General features: G+C 44.9%; 1 protein-coding gene across 1 annotated transcript in view; it reads right to left on the bottom strand.

Annotated features, from left to right (window-relative positions):
- MGAT4B (alpha-1,3-mannosyl-glycoprotein 4-beta-N-acetylglucosaminyltransferase B) overlaps nucleotides 1-22,828 on the bottom strand; it is a 530,095-nt gene that overhangs the window by 261,234 nt on the left and 246,033 nt on the right. Inside the window, exons 2-3 of the mRNA XM_063928535.1 lie at nucleotides 6,899-7,078; nucleotides 3,056-3,196 (exon numbers count right to left, since the gene is read on the bottom strand). Of these exons, the coding sequence (XP_063784605.1) occupies nucleotides 3,056-3,196; nucleotides 6,899-7,078 (321 nt within the window). The remainder of the gene's footprint in view (nucleotides 1-3,055; nucleotides 3,197-6,898; nucleotides 7,079-22,828) is intronic.

Genomic DNA, 22,828 nt, shown 5'->3' with positions numbered 1-22,828 from the left:
TCTAATTTCCTTTAAGGGGAAAATGCAACAAACCTTCTAAAGAGTGGAGAAGTAGCCCATAGCAACCAACCAGGTTACACAGTAGCTAGCACTTATCAAGTGCATTCTACAAAATTATAGGTAGGAGCTGATCGATTGCTATGACAACTTCTCCACTTCTCAGAACAACATTCAGGGGGAGATGTACTAAGCAGTGAAAACAGTGGAGAAGTGAGCCAGTAGAGAAGTTGCCCATGGCAACCAATCAGCATTGATGTAACATTTATAATTTGCATACTATAAAAGTATACAGAGCAGCTAACTGGTTGGGCAACTTCTCCACTAGCTCACTTCTCCACTTTTATCACTGCTTAGTACATCTCCCCGTCAGTCCTCCAGCTGCTATGGAACTACACATCCCAACATGCCGTGTCACAGCTTTGCTATTAGGGCAGTCTAAAACTGTGGCAGAGAACGCTGGGATGTGCGGTTCCACAGCAGCTGCAGGGCTGCATACCCCTGCTTAAGAAACTTTGATACATCTCCTCCCATGCACAATAAAAATATTTTGTTTGAGCACAATACTAAAACTGTGTAAGTGCTTGGCATTTCTGTTTCCATCTGTATGTATTTTTATTTTTAACCTTTGCCATCAGCTGGTGCTTATATACTGCGCAAAAGATCAGTCTGCTTCCTGTGTGTCATTCCATAAAGGTATATCACCCTGCAACCAGAATCCCTCCTTCACCCTGCAACCAGAATCTCTCCTTTCCTCTGTCACCAGAATCTCTCCTTCACCCTGCAACCACAATCCCTCCATCCCCCTGCAACCAGAAACCCTCCTTCATCCTGCAACCAGAATCCGTCCTTCATCCTGCAACCAGAATCCCTCCTTCATCCTGCAACCAGAATCCCTCATTCCATCTGCAACCAGAATCTCTCCTTCCATCTGCAACCAGAATCTCTCCTTCCACCTGCAACCAGAATCTCTCCTTCCACCTGCAACCAGAATCCCTCCTTCCCCCTGCAACCAGAATCCCTCCTTCCCCCTGCAACCAGACTCCCTCCTTCCCCCTGCAACCAGAATCCCTCCTTCCCCCTGCAACCAGAATCCCTCCTTCCCCCTGCAACCAGAATCCCTCCTTCCCCCTGCAACCAGAATCCCTCCTTCCCCCTGCAACCAGACTCCCTCCTTCCCCCTGCAACCAGAATCTCTCCTTCCACCTGCAACCAGAATCCCTCCTTCCCCCTGCAACCAGACTCCCTCCTTCACCCCGCAACCAGAATTCCCCCTTGCCTTTGCAGCCTGAATCCCCCCTTCTCCTTGCAGCCTGAATCCCCCCTTCTCCTTGCAGCCTAGGGGCTATTAGACCCGAGGACAGCCCTGCAAATTGTCTTTCAGGCTGACCTTGTCTTGTCTTTCATTTAGAAGCACACAAGGAGGTCTACTGGAGCAAGTCCACTTGCAGAGACTTGAATCACAAATAGGTTATTATCTGAAAAGCTTGTGGGGAATGTACGATAGGCGAGGCGTAGGCAGAGAAGGTGTAGAGATATAGATTATGGAGAGAAGGCTTCATTAAAGAGAAGGGACATCAAAGAACATTTTGAGGACTGTGTTATAAGATCAGTGGAGAAATCCATATATAGGGGGGAACTACACTGGAGGGGTGTAGTATGGTATGCCGGCGGCCGGGCTCCCGGCGACCAGCATACCGGCGCCGGGAGCCCGACCACCGGCATACCGACAGCGTGGCGAGCGCAAATGAGCCCCTTGCGGGCTCGCTGCGCTCACCACGCTGCAGGCACAGTGGCGCGCTACGCTATTTATTCTCCCTCTAGGGGGGTCGTGGACCCCCACGAGGGAGAATATCTGTCGGTATGCCGGGTGTCGGGATCCCGGCGCCGGTATACTGTGCGCCGGGATGCCGACATTCGGTATATTGAAGACCACCCCACTGGAGATGTGCCTTCCAACCAGTGCGTTCATATATTGTTCCGATAATGAAGCCTATACCACAAAACATGAAGTTGCACCTTCTTTACCACTCCTACAAGATTATAATCTCTTGCAAGAAGTGCCATTCCTTCTGTCACAAATGATGTTCTATATCACACAGCCATCCCCTAGTCACATTGACCTCTACCCAGCTGTAAGTACACCACACTCCCACAGTACATTATGGAGTGGTTGGGGCTAGTGCGGGATTACCTACTGCTCCTCCCGATGCTGTTGGTTATATCAGACCTCTCCAGTAAATGTGCACCACTGTAGGACATCAACTTGATTTTATAGTGAAGATATATCTAAAGAAAGGACCGGTGGAAGTGGAAGCACCCACTCTACAGTAACTATCATATTTATCTTGTACATTCTATAAAATGGATTTTTTTTTATTCCTAAAGTACTTCATTGATTTTATATAAGGTAGGACAGACATATTTCAGTGATCAGTACAATACTTTAACACAATGCCATAAGTGTTTCAGTGTGTAGTAGCTCATATATTGATAAACAGATACACGTAACTTGCAGTATCACACTGCCACGGTCTGTGTACTATCACAAAATATTGCTGTAGAAAAAACATAGAAAAGAATAAGGATAGTGCAGAGGGAAGATAGGGTCGGGGTAGATAATGGGGGGGGGGGGGGGGGGGGGGAGATACACAATGATTTGAGCATCAGCATAATAATAATCAATACAACAAGAACGTGTAAATGTCAACACCAAGTCAGTAATCTATATTAGCAGATAAGCCTGGGGAATATCCTATACCAGGTTATAGATGACTGAGATTCAGAGGGCTCAGAATATGAAGCCTCAACATTCATCTATGAGCTTTCAAGCAATTTCCTATGCAAGAACCAATCTGTAGATTCAAATTGTGCGAAGATCCGAGTTCGGGTCTCGGATGGTAGAGTAATAATATAAGGAGTCCATTTTTTGTAGAACTTCACCACTCCCTAAAATGGAATCTTATTGGTTCACTTGTCATTTTTTTTTTTAGGTTTGATGAATGTCTTCTCTGAATTAAGAAAAACAAAGAAATGTACAGTAAATAGCAGGATTTACCTCCGGTTCTCCCCTGACCCACATGTACTGCCGGCTGCAAGCTGTTCTCCTTGGATAACAGGTGGGGAAGGTGGTGGAAGATGGTGGGTAAGTGTAACACATTCTTGTTGGTGATATTCCAAAGTTTCAGCTTGGTTTCATCTTAAAGAAAAACATCAACACAGAGACAAGGCAAATGCAATGTGAGATAGCCAGCTGTAATTTAACATTAAATAGCCTGGCGAGCATTTAACAGGGACCGCACAGTGAAGACAATTGAACTCATTTGCAACAAACCACTGATAGATGAGACTCAGTCGATGTATTAAACAAAAAGTATTAGTCCAATTTGGTGTAGAGAAAAACACAATTTTTCCAACAAACCTAGGAATGTACCAAGCAATTTGTTGCAGGGAAGAGGTCACATGAATCCATTTAAAGGGGAAGCGAAGTGGAAACCAAAATGAGCCGACAGCAAACACTTCCCTAGTCCGGCATGTTGCAGAACTGCAGGCAATATTGTTATTTGACCTTCTAATCACACTTAAATGGTTGGACATGACAATGTTGTATGCAATTGTTTTTGTTTGCTAATCCGCAAAATAGGGTTGTGTCAAGTCAAACAGAGCTGTAACTAGACTTTTTGGTACCCTGTACTAAAAAGAGAATTTGCCCCATATCCCCCCCCCCCCCCCCCTCTCCATCCACCATTTTTCCTCGTAGGGGAAACTGAGCTCAGAGAAAGCCCATGCTATGACGCTTCTTTCCACATTTATAGAACACTGCAAGAAAATGGATTTGGACACAAATCCTCATTATACCATGTACTTGACTTGATAGCTCATTGTATGGTATGAATCTTGCCCTTAGATTTACAAAATCCTTTCCTCATATTGGGGGTAATTCCAAGTTGATCGCAGCAGGATTTTTGATAGCAATTGGGCAAGACCATGTGCACTGCAGGGGAGGCAAATATAACATGTGCAGAAAGAGTTAGATTTGGGTGGGTTATTTTGTTTCTGTGCAGGGTAAATACTGGCTGCTTTATTTTTACACTGCAAATTAGATTGCAGATTGAACACACCTCACCCAAATCTAACTCTCTCTGCACATGTTATATCTGCCTCCCCTGCAGTGCACATGGTTTTGCCCAATTGCTAACAAAAATCCTGCTGCGATCAACTTGGAACTACCCCCCTAGTTAAAAAACCCTTTATTAAATAACACATTTCAATATACTGCCATACCCAGGATTCAAACCCATAACCTGTTGCATTCCAGTCAAATACCCTTGAGCTATCTGATCCTGCATAAAAACTATGAGATTTGCAACTATGGGGGTAATTCCAAGTTGATCGCAGCAGGAAATTTTTTAGCAGTTGGGCAAAACCATGTGCACTGCAGGGGGGGCAGATATAACATGTGCAGAGAGCGAGAGATTTGGGTGTGGTGAGTTCAATCTGCAATCTAATTTGCAGTGTAAAAATAAAGCAGCCAGTATTTACCCTGCACAGAAACAAAATAACCCACCCAAATCTAACTCTCTCTGCACATGTTATATCTGCCTCCCCTGCAGTGCACATGGTTTTGCCCAACTGCTACAAAATATCCTGCTGCGATCAACTTGGAATTACCCCCTATATAAAGCTACTTGCACTTTGTAAAATATAATCAGCATTGCAATTGAGCAGATATATGTAGTACGCAACCACACATCCAATCCCTTGCAGCTACACACTACACAGATCTGCTCAGCTGCAATGCTGATCAGTTTTTCACAAAGTACAAGGTCAGCTTCAAATAGTTAGAATTCTCTAGCTTAGAATTCTCTAGCGTTCTATGTAAGAGCAAATAGCTCAAAGAATAGAGTGTCCGACTGCAATGCCACAGACAGTGGGTTTGAATCCCAGGACAGTGTGACTGAATAACAAAGAGCTCTCAAGTTAAGTTCATGAATGTTGTATAAGTATTAGCGATTAAAGGGGTGGGGGAAGGAGATAGGCGCAGTCAGGTGATGGTGGGCTTCAAAAAGGGGGATGCTACAAATGAAAGTAATTAAAACAGATAGTTGACAAGTGCTGCCAACAGTGCCCCCTACCCTGCAGCACATACCTAGTTATGGCCCTGGTGTCTATTTGGGGGGTCACTAGTTCCAAAAGAGAATAATGTTCTCTATTGTAAGACCTCATTAAACAGTTTTTATCCATTAACACATATATAGAAAAAAAGCTTCAACCAGTGCTGCAATGGCCAATATTAAGGTAGGTCTGTGTGCATTACACATCACACAAAAGGTACACTCAGATTAGTGTGGAACACAAGAAAAAGCATCTGCTTAATCAACCTAATTGGACAGCACGTAATAATTAGGAGTGGTGCTGCTTCCTGTTTGGTGTCACTTGTCATACAAATATGATCTGAAATTCTGTCATAAGACAAGTGCTCCCAGGGTGAGAATGGCCCACATGGGTACAGGGGATATGCCGGTGGGCCCTACTCCCTGAGGGCCTCATCCCCTTCTTTAGGAGTCAGTAACTTAGTGGGTCAGGATCATGGATGGTTCGTATCTATGGAAACTATACAAAGATTAGCGCCTCCTGCTAATCAAAGTGCGAGGTCCTGAGACACCCTTATCCCCGCTGTTATAAAGGGGTCCTGTTCTTTGCATGTTCTCTCGAATTGTTGGCCAAGCTCCTCTGTGATGGCTGGACACGTCCCTTCTGGCAGCTGGCAACACCCCTTAAGCTTGGACCCCTACCACCCATTCCACCTCTAACGCTGCCCTTTTCCACAGATTCTGTAAACGCTACCCTATTCCGCAGTTTTGCATGAAATCTCCCTGTTACATACTATTTGATCATTTAAGAGAACGCATATTCAGCAGTCCAGGCAACAGTAATTAAACTTTGATTATTAGGTTTTATCAGCAGCAGCAAAAAAAAAAATCCATTTAGTTCTAATTGATCCAGCTACCGACTCCAACTCTTTATACATTTTCTACAGTCACACACCACGTGGTCCCTGGCAGAATAAAGGGATAGATCCAAGGAAACAGAGACACATTAGTATGAATTATCTTTCTATATTTACAGATTAGAAGAGTCTGTTATATTTCTTGTACGTCTTCAGATTCTAAAAAGCCTTTTAAGAGGATGTGCCATTCAGGCGGCTGAGGAACATTACTTTTGACAGCTTTGACATGAGCATTAGCTAAATGATCTATTAAAGAGCACGTAGGAAAATAGATCAAACAAAATGGCTGCCATTAGTAAACCTTATTTGAATTTGCTTAATAAAATATCAGGAGATGGCAATTTTAGATGTCGGAGAGGATGGACAGGAGAGCTGGGGCATAATTGCTTATGATCTAGGACATATGAATGCATTGGGTGCTTCTCCTTTAACATTTCTGCCAAAAAGTTTGTATACAAAAAGTAAAACGTTATTACTCAGGTACAAGTGGTAAATATGGCTGTTTGGTTCCCAATCCGCTGTTGCTTCATCATATCCCAAGGTAGATCCTGTGGATCCCGATAGATAAAATGGCTGGTTTTCTCCCACCATTGTTACTCTGTATGACCTACGTATGTTTCTAAGAATAATTGTCACAGGCATATGTGTTTAAAATAAAACAGCCAATTCCACTGAATATACTCTAATTATCCAGCACTGGCTTCCGTATCCTATGAAGCCGTAATTGCAATGCTGAACATTGTAAGAGAAAACACGCCCACATTCCCTGTTTGATAAACTCCGTGTTCTGCAGCAGCAGCGTGAAGAGAAGGCACAGGCTATGCTGACTTGAAGCATACTGGGCACTGTTAATGAAAGGCGATTTGCCGCTAGGCTAGAAACTTGTCTCACCAGATAAGCTGCTCCACGTGCGGTTGATGTCCCGTAAGGCTTGCTTTTCAGAGATGGCCCTTTTGATTTCATCCAGAACCAGGTTCAGTTCCTTGGAGCGTTTCAGGTTCTCCTGTTCTGCAGCATGCAGGCGATCGCGGAGGGCCAGGAACTCCCTCTGATAGACATCTACCACATCTCCTGAGGGAAGACAAGTTAGCATGAGCCTCCAGAGCAAACAGAGACAAATCGTGAATGCAAACAAATTTACTTCTACTAGACTAAAGTAACTGAGAGAATGTGCTACTTTGCATTAATCATCAAATATCTACTATAATGCTGCAATGCAATGCCAGGCCAGGTCACATTCTCATTGGGCCGTGCCTTAGGTCCTTTTGGTAACAAATTCAGCTGCAGGCAACTATACTCTCTTATTATGTTCATTTGGGTGCGTTGACAACATTGAAAAGTAGGCTTTGAGTTAAAGACATTGGGGTTGATGCAGGGGCATTTTAAAAGAGGAGGGTGCCCATGTGAAGTCTCTGGGCGGCGGGACCCCTCCTCTTCACGACGTGCCAGAATTTACTGCACATGCGCAGGTCTCCAGAAACATGGCACCCGCCATGTTCCTGAGATTAAGGGGTAAATGTACTAAGCAGTGATAAAAGTGGAGAGGTGAGCCAGTGGAGAAGTTGCCCATGGCAACCATTCAGCTGCTCTGTGTACTTTTATAGTATGCAAATTATAAATGTTAAGTCAATGATGATTGGTTGCCATGGGCAACTTCTCCACTGGCTCACTTCTCCACTTTTATAACTGCTTTGTACATCTCCCCCTAAATCTCGACTGTGCATGCACCACGCCATGCACAGTAGGGATTTAAGGGTCCATTCATGAAGTAGTGAAAAAAGAGTGGAGAAGTTGCCCATGACAACCAATCAGCTGCTGTATAACTGTATAGTATGCAAATTATAAATGTTACTTCAATGCTGATTGGTTGTCATGAGCAACTTCTCCACTGGCTCACTTCCGCACACTTTTCACTGCTTCATGAATAGACTTCTTGATCTCTCGGAACATGGCGGCTATTTTGCCGGTGGATTTTTACAGCTGCTGCAGCTCCGACACGGGACTCCGGAGAGGTAAGTAATAAAATGTGTGTGGTGTGGGCCCCCCTTGGACCAGTCCACAAACTGGCTGCATTCACTGGTTGTAAACTAGAATCTAGCCAACAGGTCAGACAATGCCACAAAGCTGTTCTGAACAGCTGGACAGTACCACTACAGCAACACAATTATACTGTGTACAGAAGACATCCCCTTCACCGAGTACAGACTCTTTAAAATACCTTCAGTCCAGACAACTTCCTAAAGCTTTCACATATACAGTTGTAAATATGTTTATTTAGTCTTTCAGTACATGTATACGGACTTGCTTGGATCAGCAGCCTGTAATCAGAAATCCATCCAGTTTCTTAAAACACAATTTTTGCCAGGATTGACGGCAAACCTACAATTCTACGGAATTACATTATAATCAGAACGTGCTGTAAGAAGCAGTTTTTCCATGAGGTAATGTTAATGTTTCCTGCTTTACCTCTGATAACTACCTTTAACTATCTCTAAATGTACTTTCATTTTGTAGCACCCCTGGAGTTCTAAACAAAATTTTTCTACACTGTGAGCAGTATATTTCTCTGTAAGGAACCGCACTCATTTAGCTGTACAGTGATGGGCAATCTAATGCAAGCAAGGAAAGCAAGCATGGCCTCTGACCTTCAATAGGGCCACACATTACCCTTCATTCCAAGATAAAAAGCTTGGAAACAATCTCAGCACTTCCACATCCCTCTCCCCAAAATAGTGACATTTGCTCCAAAATTCGATGGCATGGAACCCAGACTTCCCACTTTCTCCAAAATTATCACATGCCCTCAGACCCCCAATTGCCACGAAATGCCCCCACATGCACTCAGATCCCACCTATACTCCAAAACTCTGCAACATGGAAGTCACATCTCTACTTGCTCTACAACATCCCACGTCATATGCTCTCACACCTCCCCACTTCAATTAATTGTTCAACAGACCACTCCACGTAACCCATGCAACCTTCCCACACGCCCCTTACATATTAATCATGCCTCCCACATAAGCACCCATTAGTCCACCAATACTCACTTACTACTGGAGCCTTCAGAAGTAAAGAGGACGCATAATGTAGAAGTAAGCTGCTCCCAATCAGTCTTATATTCTTTGATTTATTACAGCCACAGGTGAAGGCTAATTGAGCCACCTACTGCCAACCATTAGACCTAATGCAAAAGTAGCGCTATTATCAATTAACCCAACCTCCTTCGCTTGCTCTTCATCAGCTGTACTAGGAATATGCCAGTCTGACTGGTTGCAAGTTGTGGCAGAAACTTTTATTATCTTCTGTGCACTGATTTCACAACCAGTTCATTCAGTGCTGAGAACTCTGCTCTAGAAGGTGCCTTAACCAGCAAAATAACAAAGAACAATCACACACTCCTAACCCAAATCTCTAAAATCAGCGCCAAACATCCACAAAGCCCACATTTCAGAACTTCAAGAGTGCAGGTTTTTCTTATTATAAATGCTCCACTGAGAAAGATGAGGTCAAATACTTCTATAGAAGGTGAGGCAAGCTCCCAGCCAGGCAGATTAAAGTGTGTATATGGGTTTCTTCACCTCTGGAATTGTTTCTGGAACTCTATTAATATAATCAGCTACGTTGGGTAGGTACACTTGCTATATATCAACTGTAGGCGATTTTATAGATGCATATATCATTTGTTTTTAATGCAAGAGCATGTTATGATATTCCCCTAAACAACAGTAATATAGAAGGACCACTTTGCATTGTTCTCACTCTCGCCTCTGAGATAAATAAAGGAAAGGAGGAACGATGAAAAGACAATAAAGCGGTCTTATCCCTTAGATCACACCGCTGGTTGAAGTCTCCTGATTCCCAGGAGGCACAACACAAGAAAGAAACGTACAGGCTCTCATTTATTTTCATCAAGCGAGTGCAATCACAAGTGGGCTCCCTGAGTGTGTAGAAAGGATATAAGAAAATGCGGGTTATACTCCGTGCTTATTGTTCACTACACAAAATATTACTTTACACACTTTTCTTTTCAGGATAAAATTGTATCAATTATCATAATTCAATAAAACTCATACTATAAAATATATGTCTATTAGGTCTACAGTCAAAAGGTCGACGGATACAAAAGGTCAACAGGTGCAAATGGTCGACACATATGGTCGACATCTTTCTTTCTTTCTTTTTTTGGGGGTGTGTGATTTTTGTTAAACATTTTCATACTTTACTATCCACGTGGACCACGATTGGGAATAGTAACCTGTGCCAAGCGTAGTGGCAGTGAAGCAAGGCACCTTGCCTGAGGTACACTAACTGGGGTTCCACATGCTTTGACAGCGAAAACTACACGCAAAAAATGTATGTGTCAACCATTAGTCATGTCAACCTTTTCCCCCCTGTTGACCTTTTGACCATGTCACCCAGCAGTGGTTGACCTAATGACTGTCGATCTAATTTTGGTTGACTCTGTGATCCATACCCTCTTTAGACATGAAACTCCACTCATAGAACGTCATGCTAAGGGTCACTGAGGTTTCCCGAGACAATCCAGTGAGCTTAATTCACTGGGTAGATTTGTTGTTACTTGATCAAATCAAAGCAATAGACTATAATGTAATTTAACATCTGGAAATCGAAGCATTTAGAAATCTGAATAATATGGAAAAATACTAGTTTATTTATTAAGTTACTAGCATTTGCCTGCGGCTTTGCTCGCGTGGATGTCTGCTATTGCTCAGAGGAACTAATTTTACAAAGACAGTAGATGCACCTAATATTGTGATGTAAATTTTATATTGTACACATTAATCACAAAATTTCTTTGTAAACAATATTTGCCGTTTTTCCCTCAGGGATTAACAGAAAAAAATGCTTGGGGCTACGAACTCGTGAGCATGCCACGTAAAGCTGCCCATAGGAGAAGCAGCTGGTCCTGAAATCTTACTAGGGTATTCAATTATCCGCAAATTCGCGGCAATTTTTCACCCAAAAATTTTTCGCGCCAATTGGGCGAAAACGCTCCGTTTTTCGACCTATTTAATTCCAAACGGGTTTCACCTGAAAATTCTTGCAGTGAAAAGTGCAGGTGAAAATGGGGAAATCAGCCTGTACCCCAAAAAATGCTAAACTAACATAGGAAAACAGAAGAGAAGTGTATTAGAGATCACATTAGAGAGTTTTGGGGACTTAAATTGTGTGAAATGGCTGTTATATGCATTTTTTTTTAAATGCAAAAAAATAAGATTTTACTCACCGGTAAATCTATTTCTCGTAGTCCGTAGTGGATGCTGGGGACTCCGTAAGGACCATGGGGAATAGACGGGCTCCGCAGGAGACTGGGCACTCTAAGAAAGATTTAGTACTACTGGTGTGCACTGGCTCCTCCCTCTATGCCCCTCCTCCAGACCTCAGTTAAGGAAACTGTGCCCGGAAGAGCTGACATTACAAGGAAAGGATTTTGGAATCCAGGGTAAGACTCATACAAGCCACACCAATCACACCGTATAACTTGTGATAAACTTACCCAGTTAACAGTATGAACAAACAACAGAGAATCAACCAATGGATGCCAACATAACATAACCCTTTATTAAGCAATAACTATATACACGTATTGCAGAAAGTCCGCACTTGGGACGGGCGCCCAGCATCCACTACGGACTACGAGAAATAGATTTACCGGTAAGTAAAATCTTATTTTCTCTAACGTCCAAGTGGATGCTGGGGACTCCGTAAGGACCATGGGGATTATACCAAAGCACCCAAACGGGCGGGAGAGTGCGGATGACTCTGCAGCACCGAATGGGCAAACACAAGGTCCTCCTCAGCCAGGTTATCAAACTTGTAGAATTTTGCAAATGTGTTTGAACCCGACCAAGTAGCAGCTCGGCAAAGCTGTAATGCCGAGACCCCTCGGGCAGCCGCCCAAGAAGAGCCCACCTTCCTTGTGGAATGGGCTTTCACTGATTTTGGATGCGGCAATCCAGCCGCAGAATGAGCCTGCTGAATCGTGTTACAGATCCAGCGAGCAATAGTTTGCTTTGAAACAGGAGCACCCAGCTTGTTGGATGCATACAGGATAAACAGCGAGTCAGTCTTCCTGACTCCAGCCGTTCTGGTTACATAAATCTTCAAAGCCCTGACTACGTCCAGCAACTTGGAATCCTCCAAGTCACGAGTAGCCGCAGGCACCACAATAGGTTGGTTCAAATGAAAAGATGACACCACCTTTGGCAGAAATTGCGGACGAGTCCGCAATTCTGCCCTGTCCATATGGAAAACCAGATAGGGGCTTTTACATGACAAAGCCGCCAATTCTGACACAAGCCTAGCCGAAGCTAAGGCCAACAGCATGACCACTTTCCATGTGAGATACTTTAGCTCCACGGTCTTAAGTGGCTCAAACCAGTGGGATTTCAGGAAACCCAACACCACGTTAAGATCCCAAGGTGCCACTGGTGGCACAAAAGGGGGCTGAATATGCAGCACTCCCTTAACAAACGTCTGAACCTCAGGAAGTGAAGCCAGTTCTTTTTGAAAGAAAATGGATAGGGCCGAAATCTGGACCTTTATGGACCCTAATTTTAGGCCCATAGTCACTCCTGACTGTAGGAAGTGCAGGAATCGGCCCAGCTGGAATTCCTCTGTAGGGGCCTTCCTGGCCTCACACCAAGCAACATATTTTCGCCATATACGGTGATAATGCTTTGCTGTCACGTCCTTCCTAGCCTTTATCAGCGTAGGAATAACTTCCTCCGGAATGCCTTTTTCCACTAGGATCCGGCGTTCAACCGCCATGCCGTCAAACGCAGCCGCGGTAAGTCTTGGAACAGACAGGGCCCTTGTTGCAACAGGTCCTGTCTGAGAGGCAGAGGCCATGGGTCCTCTGTGAGCATTTCTTGCAGTTCCGGGTACCAAGCCCTTCTTGGCCAATCCGGAACAATGAGTATTGTTCTCACTCCTCTTTTTCTTACGATTCTCAGCACCTTGGGTATGAGAGGAAGAGAAGGAAACACATAGACCGACTGGAACACCCACGGTGTTACTAGTACATCCACAGCTATCGCCTGAGGGTCCCTTGACCTGGCGCAATACCTTTTTAGCTTTTTGTTGAGGCGGGACGCCATCATGTCCACCTGTGGCAGTTCCCATCGATTTGCAATCTGCGTGAAGACTTCCTGATGAAGTCCCCACTCTCCCGGGTGGAGGTCGTGTCTGCTGAGGAAGTCTGCTTCCCAGTTGTCCACTCCCGGAATGAACACTACTGACAGTGCTTGCACGTGATTCTCCGCCCACCGAAGAATCCTGGTGGCTTCCGCCATTGCCACCCTGCTTCTTGTGCCGCCCCGGCGGTTTACATGGGCCACTGACTGAATCAGCACTGGTTGGTTTCGAAGCAGAGGCTCCGCTTGACTCAGGGCGTTTTATATGGCCCTTAGTTCCAGGATATTATGTGCAGACAAGTCTCCTGACTTGACCACAGCCCTTGGAAGTTTCTTCCCTGAGTGACTGCCCCCCATCCTCGGAGGCTTGCATCCGTGGTCACCAGGACCCAGTCCTGTATGCCGAACCTGCGGCCCTCGAGACGGTGAGCACTCTGCAGCCACCACAGAAGAGACACCCTGGCCCTGGGGGACAGGGTGATCAGCCGATGCATCTGAAGATGCGATCCGGACCACTTGTCCAACAGATCCCACTGAAAGATCCTCGCATGGAACCTGCCGAAGGGAATGGCTTCGTATGACGCCACCATCTTTCCCAGGACTCGCGTGCAGTGATGCACCGATACCTGTTTTAGTTTTAGGAGGTCTCTGACCAGAGTCACGAGCTCCTGAGCCTTCTCCTCCGGGAGAAATACCTTCTTCTGATCTGTGTCCAGAATCATGCCCAGGAAGGGCAGACGCGTCGTAGGAATCAGCTGCGACTTTGGAATATTCAGAATCCAGCCGTGCTGTCGCAACACTTCCTGAGAGTGTGCTACGCTGATCAGCAACTGCTCCCTGGACCTCGCCTTTATGAGGAGATCGTCCAAGTATGGGATAATTTTAACTCCTTGCTTCCGAAGGAGAACCATCATTTCCGCCATTACCTTGGTAAATATTCTCGGTGCCGTGGACAGGCCAAACGGCAACGTCTGGAATTGGTAATGACAGTCCTGTACCACAAACCTGAGGTACTCCTGATGTGCTGGATAAATGGGGACCTGCAAGTAAGCATCCTTGATGTCCAGAGACACCATAAAATCCCCCTCTTCCAGGCTTGCAATGCCCGCTCTGAGCGATTCCATTCTGAACTTGAATTTCTTCAGATAAATGTTCAGGGATTTTAAATTCAAAATGGGCCTGACCGAACCGTCTGGTTTCGGTACCACAAACATAGTGGAATAGTAACCCCTTCCCTGTTGAAGGAGGGGAACCTTTACCACCACCTGCTGGAGATATAACTTGCGAATCGCCGCTAACACTACCTCCCTTTCCATTGGGGAAGCTGGCAGGGCCGATTTTAGGTAACGGTGAGGTGGCGTCACTTCGAATTCCAGCTTGTGTCCCTGAGACACAATTTGTATAGCCCAAGGATCCACCCTTGAGCGAACCCACTGATGGCTGAAATTTCGGAGATGCGCCCCCACCGCTCCTGGCTCCGCCTGTGGAGCCCCAGCGTCATGCGGTGGATTTAGTGGAAGCCGGGGAGGACTTTTGTTCCTGGGAACTAGCTGCATGGTGCAGCTTCTTTCCTCTACCCCTGCCTCTGGCAAGAAAGGATGCACCTCTGACTTTCTTGCTTTTTTGTGAACGAAAGGACTGCATTTGGTAATACGGTGCTTTCTTAGGCTGTGAGGGAATATATGGTAAAAAAATTTACTTCCCCGCCGTAGCTGTGGAAACTAGGTCAGAGAGACCGTCCCCAAACAATTCCTCACCCTTGTAAGGTAAAACCTCCATGTGTTTTTTAGAGTCGGCATCACCTGTCCATTGCCGAGTCCACAGGACCCTTCTGGCAGAAATCGACATTGCGTTTATTCTAGAGCCCAACAGGCAAATGTCCCTCTGGGCATCCCTCATATATAGGACAGCGTCTTTGATATGTCCTAGGGTCAGTAAAATAGTCTCCCTGTCCAGGGTATCTATCTCCTCAGACAGAGTATCTGTCCATTCTGCTACAGCACTACACATCCAGGCCGAAGCAATTGCTGGCCTCAGTAGAGTACCAGAATGTGTATAAACAGACTTCAGGATACCTTCCTGCTTCCTATCCGCAGGATCCTTTAGGGCGGCCGTATCCTGTGACGGCAGAGCCACCTTCTTAGATAAGCGGGTCAACGCTTTGTCTACCCTAGGGGAGGATTCCCAGCGTAATCTGTCAGTTGGCGGGAAAGGATACGCCATAAGTAATCTTTTGGAAATCAGTACTTTCCTATCACGAGAATCCCACGCTTTTTCACATAATTCGTTTAATTCATGTGAAGGGGGAAAAGTCACTTCTTGCTTTTTCTCCCCAAACATATAAACCCTCTTGTCAGGGACAGGATTTTCCTCCGATATGTGCAATACATCCTTCATTGCTATAATCATGTAGCGGATGGCTTTAGTCATTTTATGCTGCAACTTTGCATCATCGCCATCGACACTGGAGTCAGAATCTGTGTCGATATCTGTGTCAACAATCTGGGATAGTGGGCGCTTTTGAGACCCTGACGGCCTCTGAGCTGTAGGATCAGACATGGGTTGAGACCCTGACTGCCCCAAGACATCAGCTTTATCCAACCTTTTATGCAAGGAGTTTACGTTATCATTTAACACCTTCCATATATCCATCCAATCAGGTGTCTGCACCGTCGGCGGCGACACCACATTCATTTGCACCTGTTCTGCCTCCACGTACCCTTCCTCGTCAAACATGTCGACACAAACGTACCGACACACCGCACGCACACAGGGGATTGCTCTAAATGAGGACAGGACCCCCACAAGGCCTTTTGGGGAGACAGAGAGAGAGTATGCCAGCACACACCCCAGCGCTATATAACCCAGGGATTACACAGTAACTTAGTGTTTACCCAGTAGCTGCTGTATAATGATAAATGCGCCTAAATTTATGTGCCCCCCCCCCTCTCTTTTTTACCCTTTTTCTACCTTGAGACTGCAGGGGAGAGCCTGGGGAGCTTCCTCTCAGCGGAGCTGTGGAGAGAAAATGGCGCTGGTGAGTGCTGAGGAAGAAGGCCCCGCCCCCTCAGCGGCGGGCTTCTGTCCCGCTTCTGTGTAAAAATAATGGCGGGGGCTCGTACATATATACAGTGCCCAGCTGTATATATGTGCCTTTTTGCCAAGAGGTATCATAATTGCTGCCCAGGGCGCCCCCCCCCCCCCCTGCGCCCTGCACCCTACAGTGACCGGAGTGTGCGGGTAGTGTGGGAGCAATGGCGCACAGCTGCAGTGCTGTGCGCTACCTCATGTGAAGACAGGAGTCTTCTGCCGCCGATTTCGATGTCTTCTTGCTTCTGCCGGCTGCTGGCTCTGCGAGGGGGACGGCGGTGCGGCTCCGGGAACGGACAACCAAGGTTAAGATCCTGTGTTCGAACCCTCTGGAGCTAATGGTGTCCAGTAGCCTAAGAAGCGCAACCTAGCCGCAGTTAGTAGGTTTGCTTCTCTCCCCTCAGTCCCACGTAGCAGAAAGTCTGTTGCCAGCAGAAGCTCTCTGAAAATAAAAAACCTAACTAAAATACTTTCTTATTAGCAAGCTCAGGAGAGCTCACTAAAAGCACCCAGCTCTGGCCGGGCACAGATTCTAACTGAGGTCTGGAGGAGGGGCATAGAGGGAGGAGCCAGTGCACACCAGTAGTACTAAATCTTTCTTAGAGTGCCCAGTCTCCTGCGGAGCCCGTCTATTCCCCATGGTCCTTACGGAGTCCCCAGCATCCACTAGGACGTTAGAGAAAATTATAGAAAGCAAGTTTTTTTTAGCAAAATAAATGCTCTCATTAAATTTGGGGTACATGAAAATGGGTATAAGTATATATTTGGGTCATTTTAGGGTACTTTAAAAAAAAAGTGGAAACAGACCAATTACTCCCATCTGCAAGCCTAAAAACACCTGTCCCACTCATAAAGCACCCCAATATACCTGTCCCATACCTTGAACCCCAATTTCCATCACTTTGTACTTTTTCACCCCAAAAATGATATGTCATTATTGGCCAATTAAAAATAATTAAAAACCTCAACATGCCTAATTAGTCATTAAGGGGGGTGTCCCAAGAGTTCTGTACCATATCCAAACATTTTTACCTTAAAATAGTGACTTTTCCCAACTTTTCACCTGCTTCAGAGTAGGTGAAGTGAAATTAGTGAAAAAATGATCACCGATAAATTTTCCAGGAAAATTGAATAGGCTGTAATTGCGTTTGGCGGGAAAAGTCTGTTTTTTCGCCCGAAAACCGGACTTTTCACGCGAAAAGTCCGTTATCGCTGCTAATTGAATATACCCCTATATCTGCAGTCCTGAGCGTTTGCCCCTGTGACTTGTTGATCATCATAACGAAGCAGGTGCTTACAGGAAACTTTATAATTTGTACTATATAGTCATTGGTACTGGATCTCCTGAGGACGGGGCATAAAAGCAAGCGTAAGGAACACAATGGATAATACTAACAACAGACACTCGGAGCTTTCGCACTAGACATCTGTGTAATGGGATTCTATAGAGCGTGACTTGCCAGCTAGCAGCAGAAGCGACACTTTGTTATGAAGTCTTTTCTGCCCTGAGATCTACATTTTATCACTCGGACAAACTCCAATATTCCAGCCATCATCTTGCTACACACTTTAAATTGCATCTGTTTTACGGAAAGTCACTTTACAAATTAATCCAGCTATCTAATTATCTTTACAGAACAGAACATTTAAGTTTTTTTCGTAACCTGGTAAAAGTTTAATTTTTCATAAACTGACAGATTTGGAAGAAGAGTTTCGCTAAGGCACTCTGGCACCTGTCACACTAGGGGAGGCAAAAGGGGGGAACCTGGATTGCACATCCTATTACTAAAGAGATCAAGAGGTGCTATCATGCTGAGGCTTCTAATACTATGCTGGGGGAAGAGAGATGCAGATGCACACTCTTAGCACTAAGAACACTGATAATAAAAATAATTTAAATAAACCCTCACAATTAACATGGAGTATAATTGTGTATTTATTGTACACTGGAAGGCAAGGCTTCCTTCCTCTGGTATTGGCACTCCTCCCATTCACCCTCAGGTGTTTTAATTAGCTGGGTTCCTGCATTTCAGATCACACATTGATAAGGCCCTATTTAGAGGTAAGTCCTGTATAAATTTATAGAATGTGATAGTATTAGAGATGTTAGGGACCCATGTGATGAAGTCACCTGGCCGCGGTGCATGGGCCCGCATATTTGCGCAAATGTGTGCTAAGAACTTCAATTATACTCCATGTTAATTGTGAGGGTTTATTTAAATTATTTTTATTATCAGTGTTCTTAGTGCTAAGAGTGTGCATCTGCATCTCTCTTCCCCCACACTAGGGGAGGCACCAGGCTGATTGAGGCAACAGCTATTTTGCATAGAGGAGGCATTTTCTGCAGCCTCATTGTGTAACATCACAGAGATGATAAAAGCCAATGAGACAACACCAGACTACACCCCTGAACAGTGGTATGCGCCCTCTGGAGGTCCAGCTGTCGTGGAACTAAACATCCCAGCAAGCCCTGCCACAGTTTTACTGTTGGTTCAACAGCAGCTGGAGCATTAGATAGTCATTGCCTATTGTTGCCCTATACTATTCTCTTGTGTATTATTACCCTTATTCAAGCATGACTGATGAAAAAAAAAAACCTCTCTCAAGTAACCATAATGCTATAAGGCATCACAAGCTACCTGGGCACTAACAAAATATTACTGCACCTTCTCGCACCCATTTGGAGCCTGTGTATGCGGAATATTCACCATCGACGGAGGGAAACCATCAGGTTTTCCCACATAGATGGCAAAAGTATTCTACATCGGCCAAAAACCCTCGATAATTAGGAATCATCGATGGCCATCCCTAGCAAAATCTAGTACTCCGTGGTAGTGGAGCTTCAATGAGCATTTTCTAGAGACTAACGGCAAGAGTAGAACGCAGCTTCCAGAACCCTCTTGGTGATTTGTATATGGTCTGCACTGCAACAAAACACATGCATCATCCCTAATTCTACATAATCATAATGAAGATCGTAAGACGATTCAGTTCTCAATGTCAGTAATAATGTACCTCACACAGAACAAGGTATTTGAGAAATGAGCACAGATCAAGAGAAGTTGTACTAAATAATTCAAGAGAGGAATGACTAGTTCCAGAAGCCAAAATTAATAGATCACGAGTATGTCTGGGACACCTGGCAACTCGATGATGTTTCATTTATTGTGTCAATCAAGGAGCTCTTAGGAATTCCCTTTTGCTTGAACAACCAACCTACAAAGGGTGAAATTGAGAAAAAATGCGTCCAGTGAAGAAATAAAATGAGTGACACATGAGCGTGCATAATCTGGTGAACAATCCGCCATGCTCCCTCTGTCACAGACATTGAGACCCAACTGCAGAATGAGACGCAAATTTCATTTCCTTCTCTACAGTACAGCGGCTTGCAGAGCAATATCATTGCATGCCTAATTCTGCAGCACATCTGACTTCCGAAGCAACCACAGTCTTTGTTTTCATTAGGTTGAAGTAGAGATGAACATTCTACTGCAGACAGGGGGGGTAATTCCAAGTTGATCGCAGCAGGACATTTTTTAGCAGTTGGGCAAAACCATGTGCACTGCAGGTGTGGCAGATATAACATTTGCAGAGAGAGTTAGATTTGGGTGGGTTATTTTATTTCTGTGCAGGGTAAATACTGGCTGCTTTATTTTTACACTGCAAATTAGATTGCAGATTGAACTCACCACACCTAAATCTATCTCTCTCTGCACATGTTATATCTGCCCCCCTGCAGTGCACATGGTTTTGCCCAACTGCTAACAGAATTCCTGCTGCGATCAACTTGGAATTACCCCCAGTGAGCGGTAACTCCCTGCGCGCTAATGACTGCCTCCTAGGAAAGCGCTGGGACCCCTCTTTAGAAGAATCGCCTGTTGCTGCTCCTAATAGGTTTATTAAGGTATCTGATGCAGAAAGATGCAGAGGTAATTAGGAACAGAGAATCTCCTTACGCCATGTCTTTGTAGACATAATACATATTACAGAGGTCATCATTTTACTTGTGAGGTGAAGACTGGCGTTTTTTAACGGGTGACCACAGGACGACTAAATTGAAGGAGCATTTTTTTATTTATTTTTTTAGTCCTTTAGCAACCAATTAGGTACATTTATAGCCTTTGTCCACTGTACTAAACATTCTCAACGTACAGGGAAAAAACCAAGATCCATATAAAAACCATCCCTAAATGCCAACCTTTTTTTTTTTTTTTTAATGGTTCGCTAATGGTTTAGGATACATTTACATCAAAGAGCTTTCAGGTTGCTTAAAAAAGCACTTTCAACTTACTTGACTTTAAGGAAGTTTACATCACAGTGTCGGATGGCATTGGCCACATTTTGACCCCCCCCCCATCCCATTACTTTGGTAGTAACATTTAAATGGGACAAATACATAACACAATAAAAAAAGCAGTGCTACAAATAAACAAGCACTGGAAGAAACATTTAAGTAAGCAGAAAAGTGGAAAAGCGAGCCTGTCAGCTGCAATGTATAATTTTATAAAATGCATTTTTTAAATGTTACCTTAACACTGATTAGTTGCCATGGGCAACTTCTCCACTGGTGCTCACTTCTACACACTTTTTTCACTGCTTCATGAATAGACCACCAAGTCATTCATATGTCCAATTCATAAGTCCCTGCTCCAGTGATGCTTACAATCTATACTGCCTACTACATGTACACATATACTGTATACTAGGGGTAAATATTTTGTCAAAACCCAACTAACCTGTCAGAATGTTTTTGAATTGCAGGAGGAAACCCACGCACAAGGGCAGATTATAGGAAGGGCGACCACAAGAGCCACCACAACCATTGCCCTGACTGTGCCTCTCTTGGTGCCCAGATTGCGGTCTCAGTCGTCTCCCGGAGTTACTGGACCCCGGTCTGGCACCTGGCACCGTTGCAGACATGATGATGCTGCAAGTGGCTGTCAGTAGCAACTAGAGGAAGAAACCTGAAGAGCCACACAACACCACCTAAGGAAAGGAAACCAAGGGGCAGGGAGACCGATCCAGAACACTGTGCAGTAGAGGAGGGTCGATGTTATACGAGGTTAAAAGATAGAGGTGCTCCAGTATATTGATGGTGGCCCTCACAAGCAACCCTAAGGCCCACACAAACATTAATCAGGCACTGAGAATGTAACCACAAGGAGAAAATACAAAGCCTGGCTGGACTGAAAACCCTAACCCCACTGCTATGAGGCAGACATACCAACTACAGTGCAAAAACAATATATATATATATATATATATATATATATACTTATTCCAGTGTCATCTGAAGATGTAGCTATGTTTATTTACCCTGTACTTGTCCTATATTATCGTCAACTGTAAGTTGCTGTTTTCCTGTTTGATTATTTGTTTATGTATTCTGTAATTGGGCGCTGCGGATCCCTTGTGGCACCATATAAATAAAGGATAATAATAATAATAATAATAATAATAATAATATACAAACACACACTATAAAAGTCCTAACAGAAATCATCTATAGTAACAATACAAATATGTACTGTAATCTAGAACAAAAAACCCCAAAATACTAGGGACAAAGGGCCTAATTCAGACCTGATTGTAGCCGTGCAAGATTTTGCATAGCTGGGATCAGTTACTCAGACATGTGGGGGAACACCCAGCACAGGGCTGGTTCGCTCCGCATGTCTGACCCTACCCCCCCCCCCCCCCCCCCCCCCACACACACACACATAAGCATCGCACAGGGGCGAAGCTTTTGTACTTGACTAATAGCTCCCTACCTGTGCAGCTCCTGCGCGCTGGCAGGGAGCTACCTGCTAATGTCCAGGTCACAGCGGCTGCTTGTGACGTCACACAGCCGCTGCGGCCCGTCCCCTCCCGTCCAGCGATCGTCTCTGCCTGTCAATCAGGCAGAGGCGATCGCTGGGCTGAGATGGCCATCGGCTGTCTGGCATGTGCCAACGAACTGCGGCGCATGCGCAGTTCAGACCTGATCGGCTGCTCTGCGAAAAAATGCACAGCAGCGATCAGGTCTGAATTAGGTCCTAAATCCCTCTAAAGTCTAGCTTTCGGCATACAAACTCCCGTTCAGACGCCCAAAGTGCCGACTTAGTGCACGTTTCTTCTCGAACCTCAGAAGACTGCGAGAAAAATAATAATCCCCGTGCCTACTGAGTGTCTAAATGGAGCAACAAATGATTTGCTCCGTTTTACACCCAATAGTGGTAGCTACGGGGAAATAACAATTGAATCGGCCCTTAAGAGGGGCTCAGCTACAATGTCCCGTTCTGGAATAGCACATCACAACCAAAAACATAGCTAGTTTTACTTACCTACGCACTCTCCCACAACCTCCAAGACTCCAGAATATTTCACTTTTCATACATAGACTCTTCTGCTTGTTCCTGCATCCGCTCACCTCAGAGCCGGCCATAGGCATAGGCAAACTAGGCAATTGCCTAGGGCATTTGATATGCCTAGGGGCATCAGCAGCTTCTGCTGATTAAAATGATATGCGGCATGCCTATATTCTGTGTGTAGCATTTCATATGCAGATACAGCCACAGTCTCACACAGTATA

The sequence above is a fragment of the Pseudophryne corroboree genome, chromosome 6 (assembly GCF_028390025.1).
Source record: "Pseudophryne corroboree isolate aPseCor3 chromosome 6, aPseCor3.hap2, whole genome shotgun sequence".
In the NCBI taxonomy this organism is placed as follows: Eukaryota; Metazoa; Chordata; class Amphibia; order Anura; family Myobatrachidae; genus Pseudophryne; species Pseudophryne corroboree.
The sequence above is the reverse complement of the archived record's forward strand: the minus strand, read 5'-3'. Positions and strand labels throughout refer to the sequence as shown.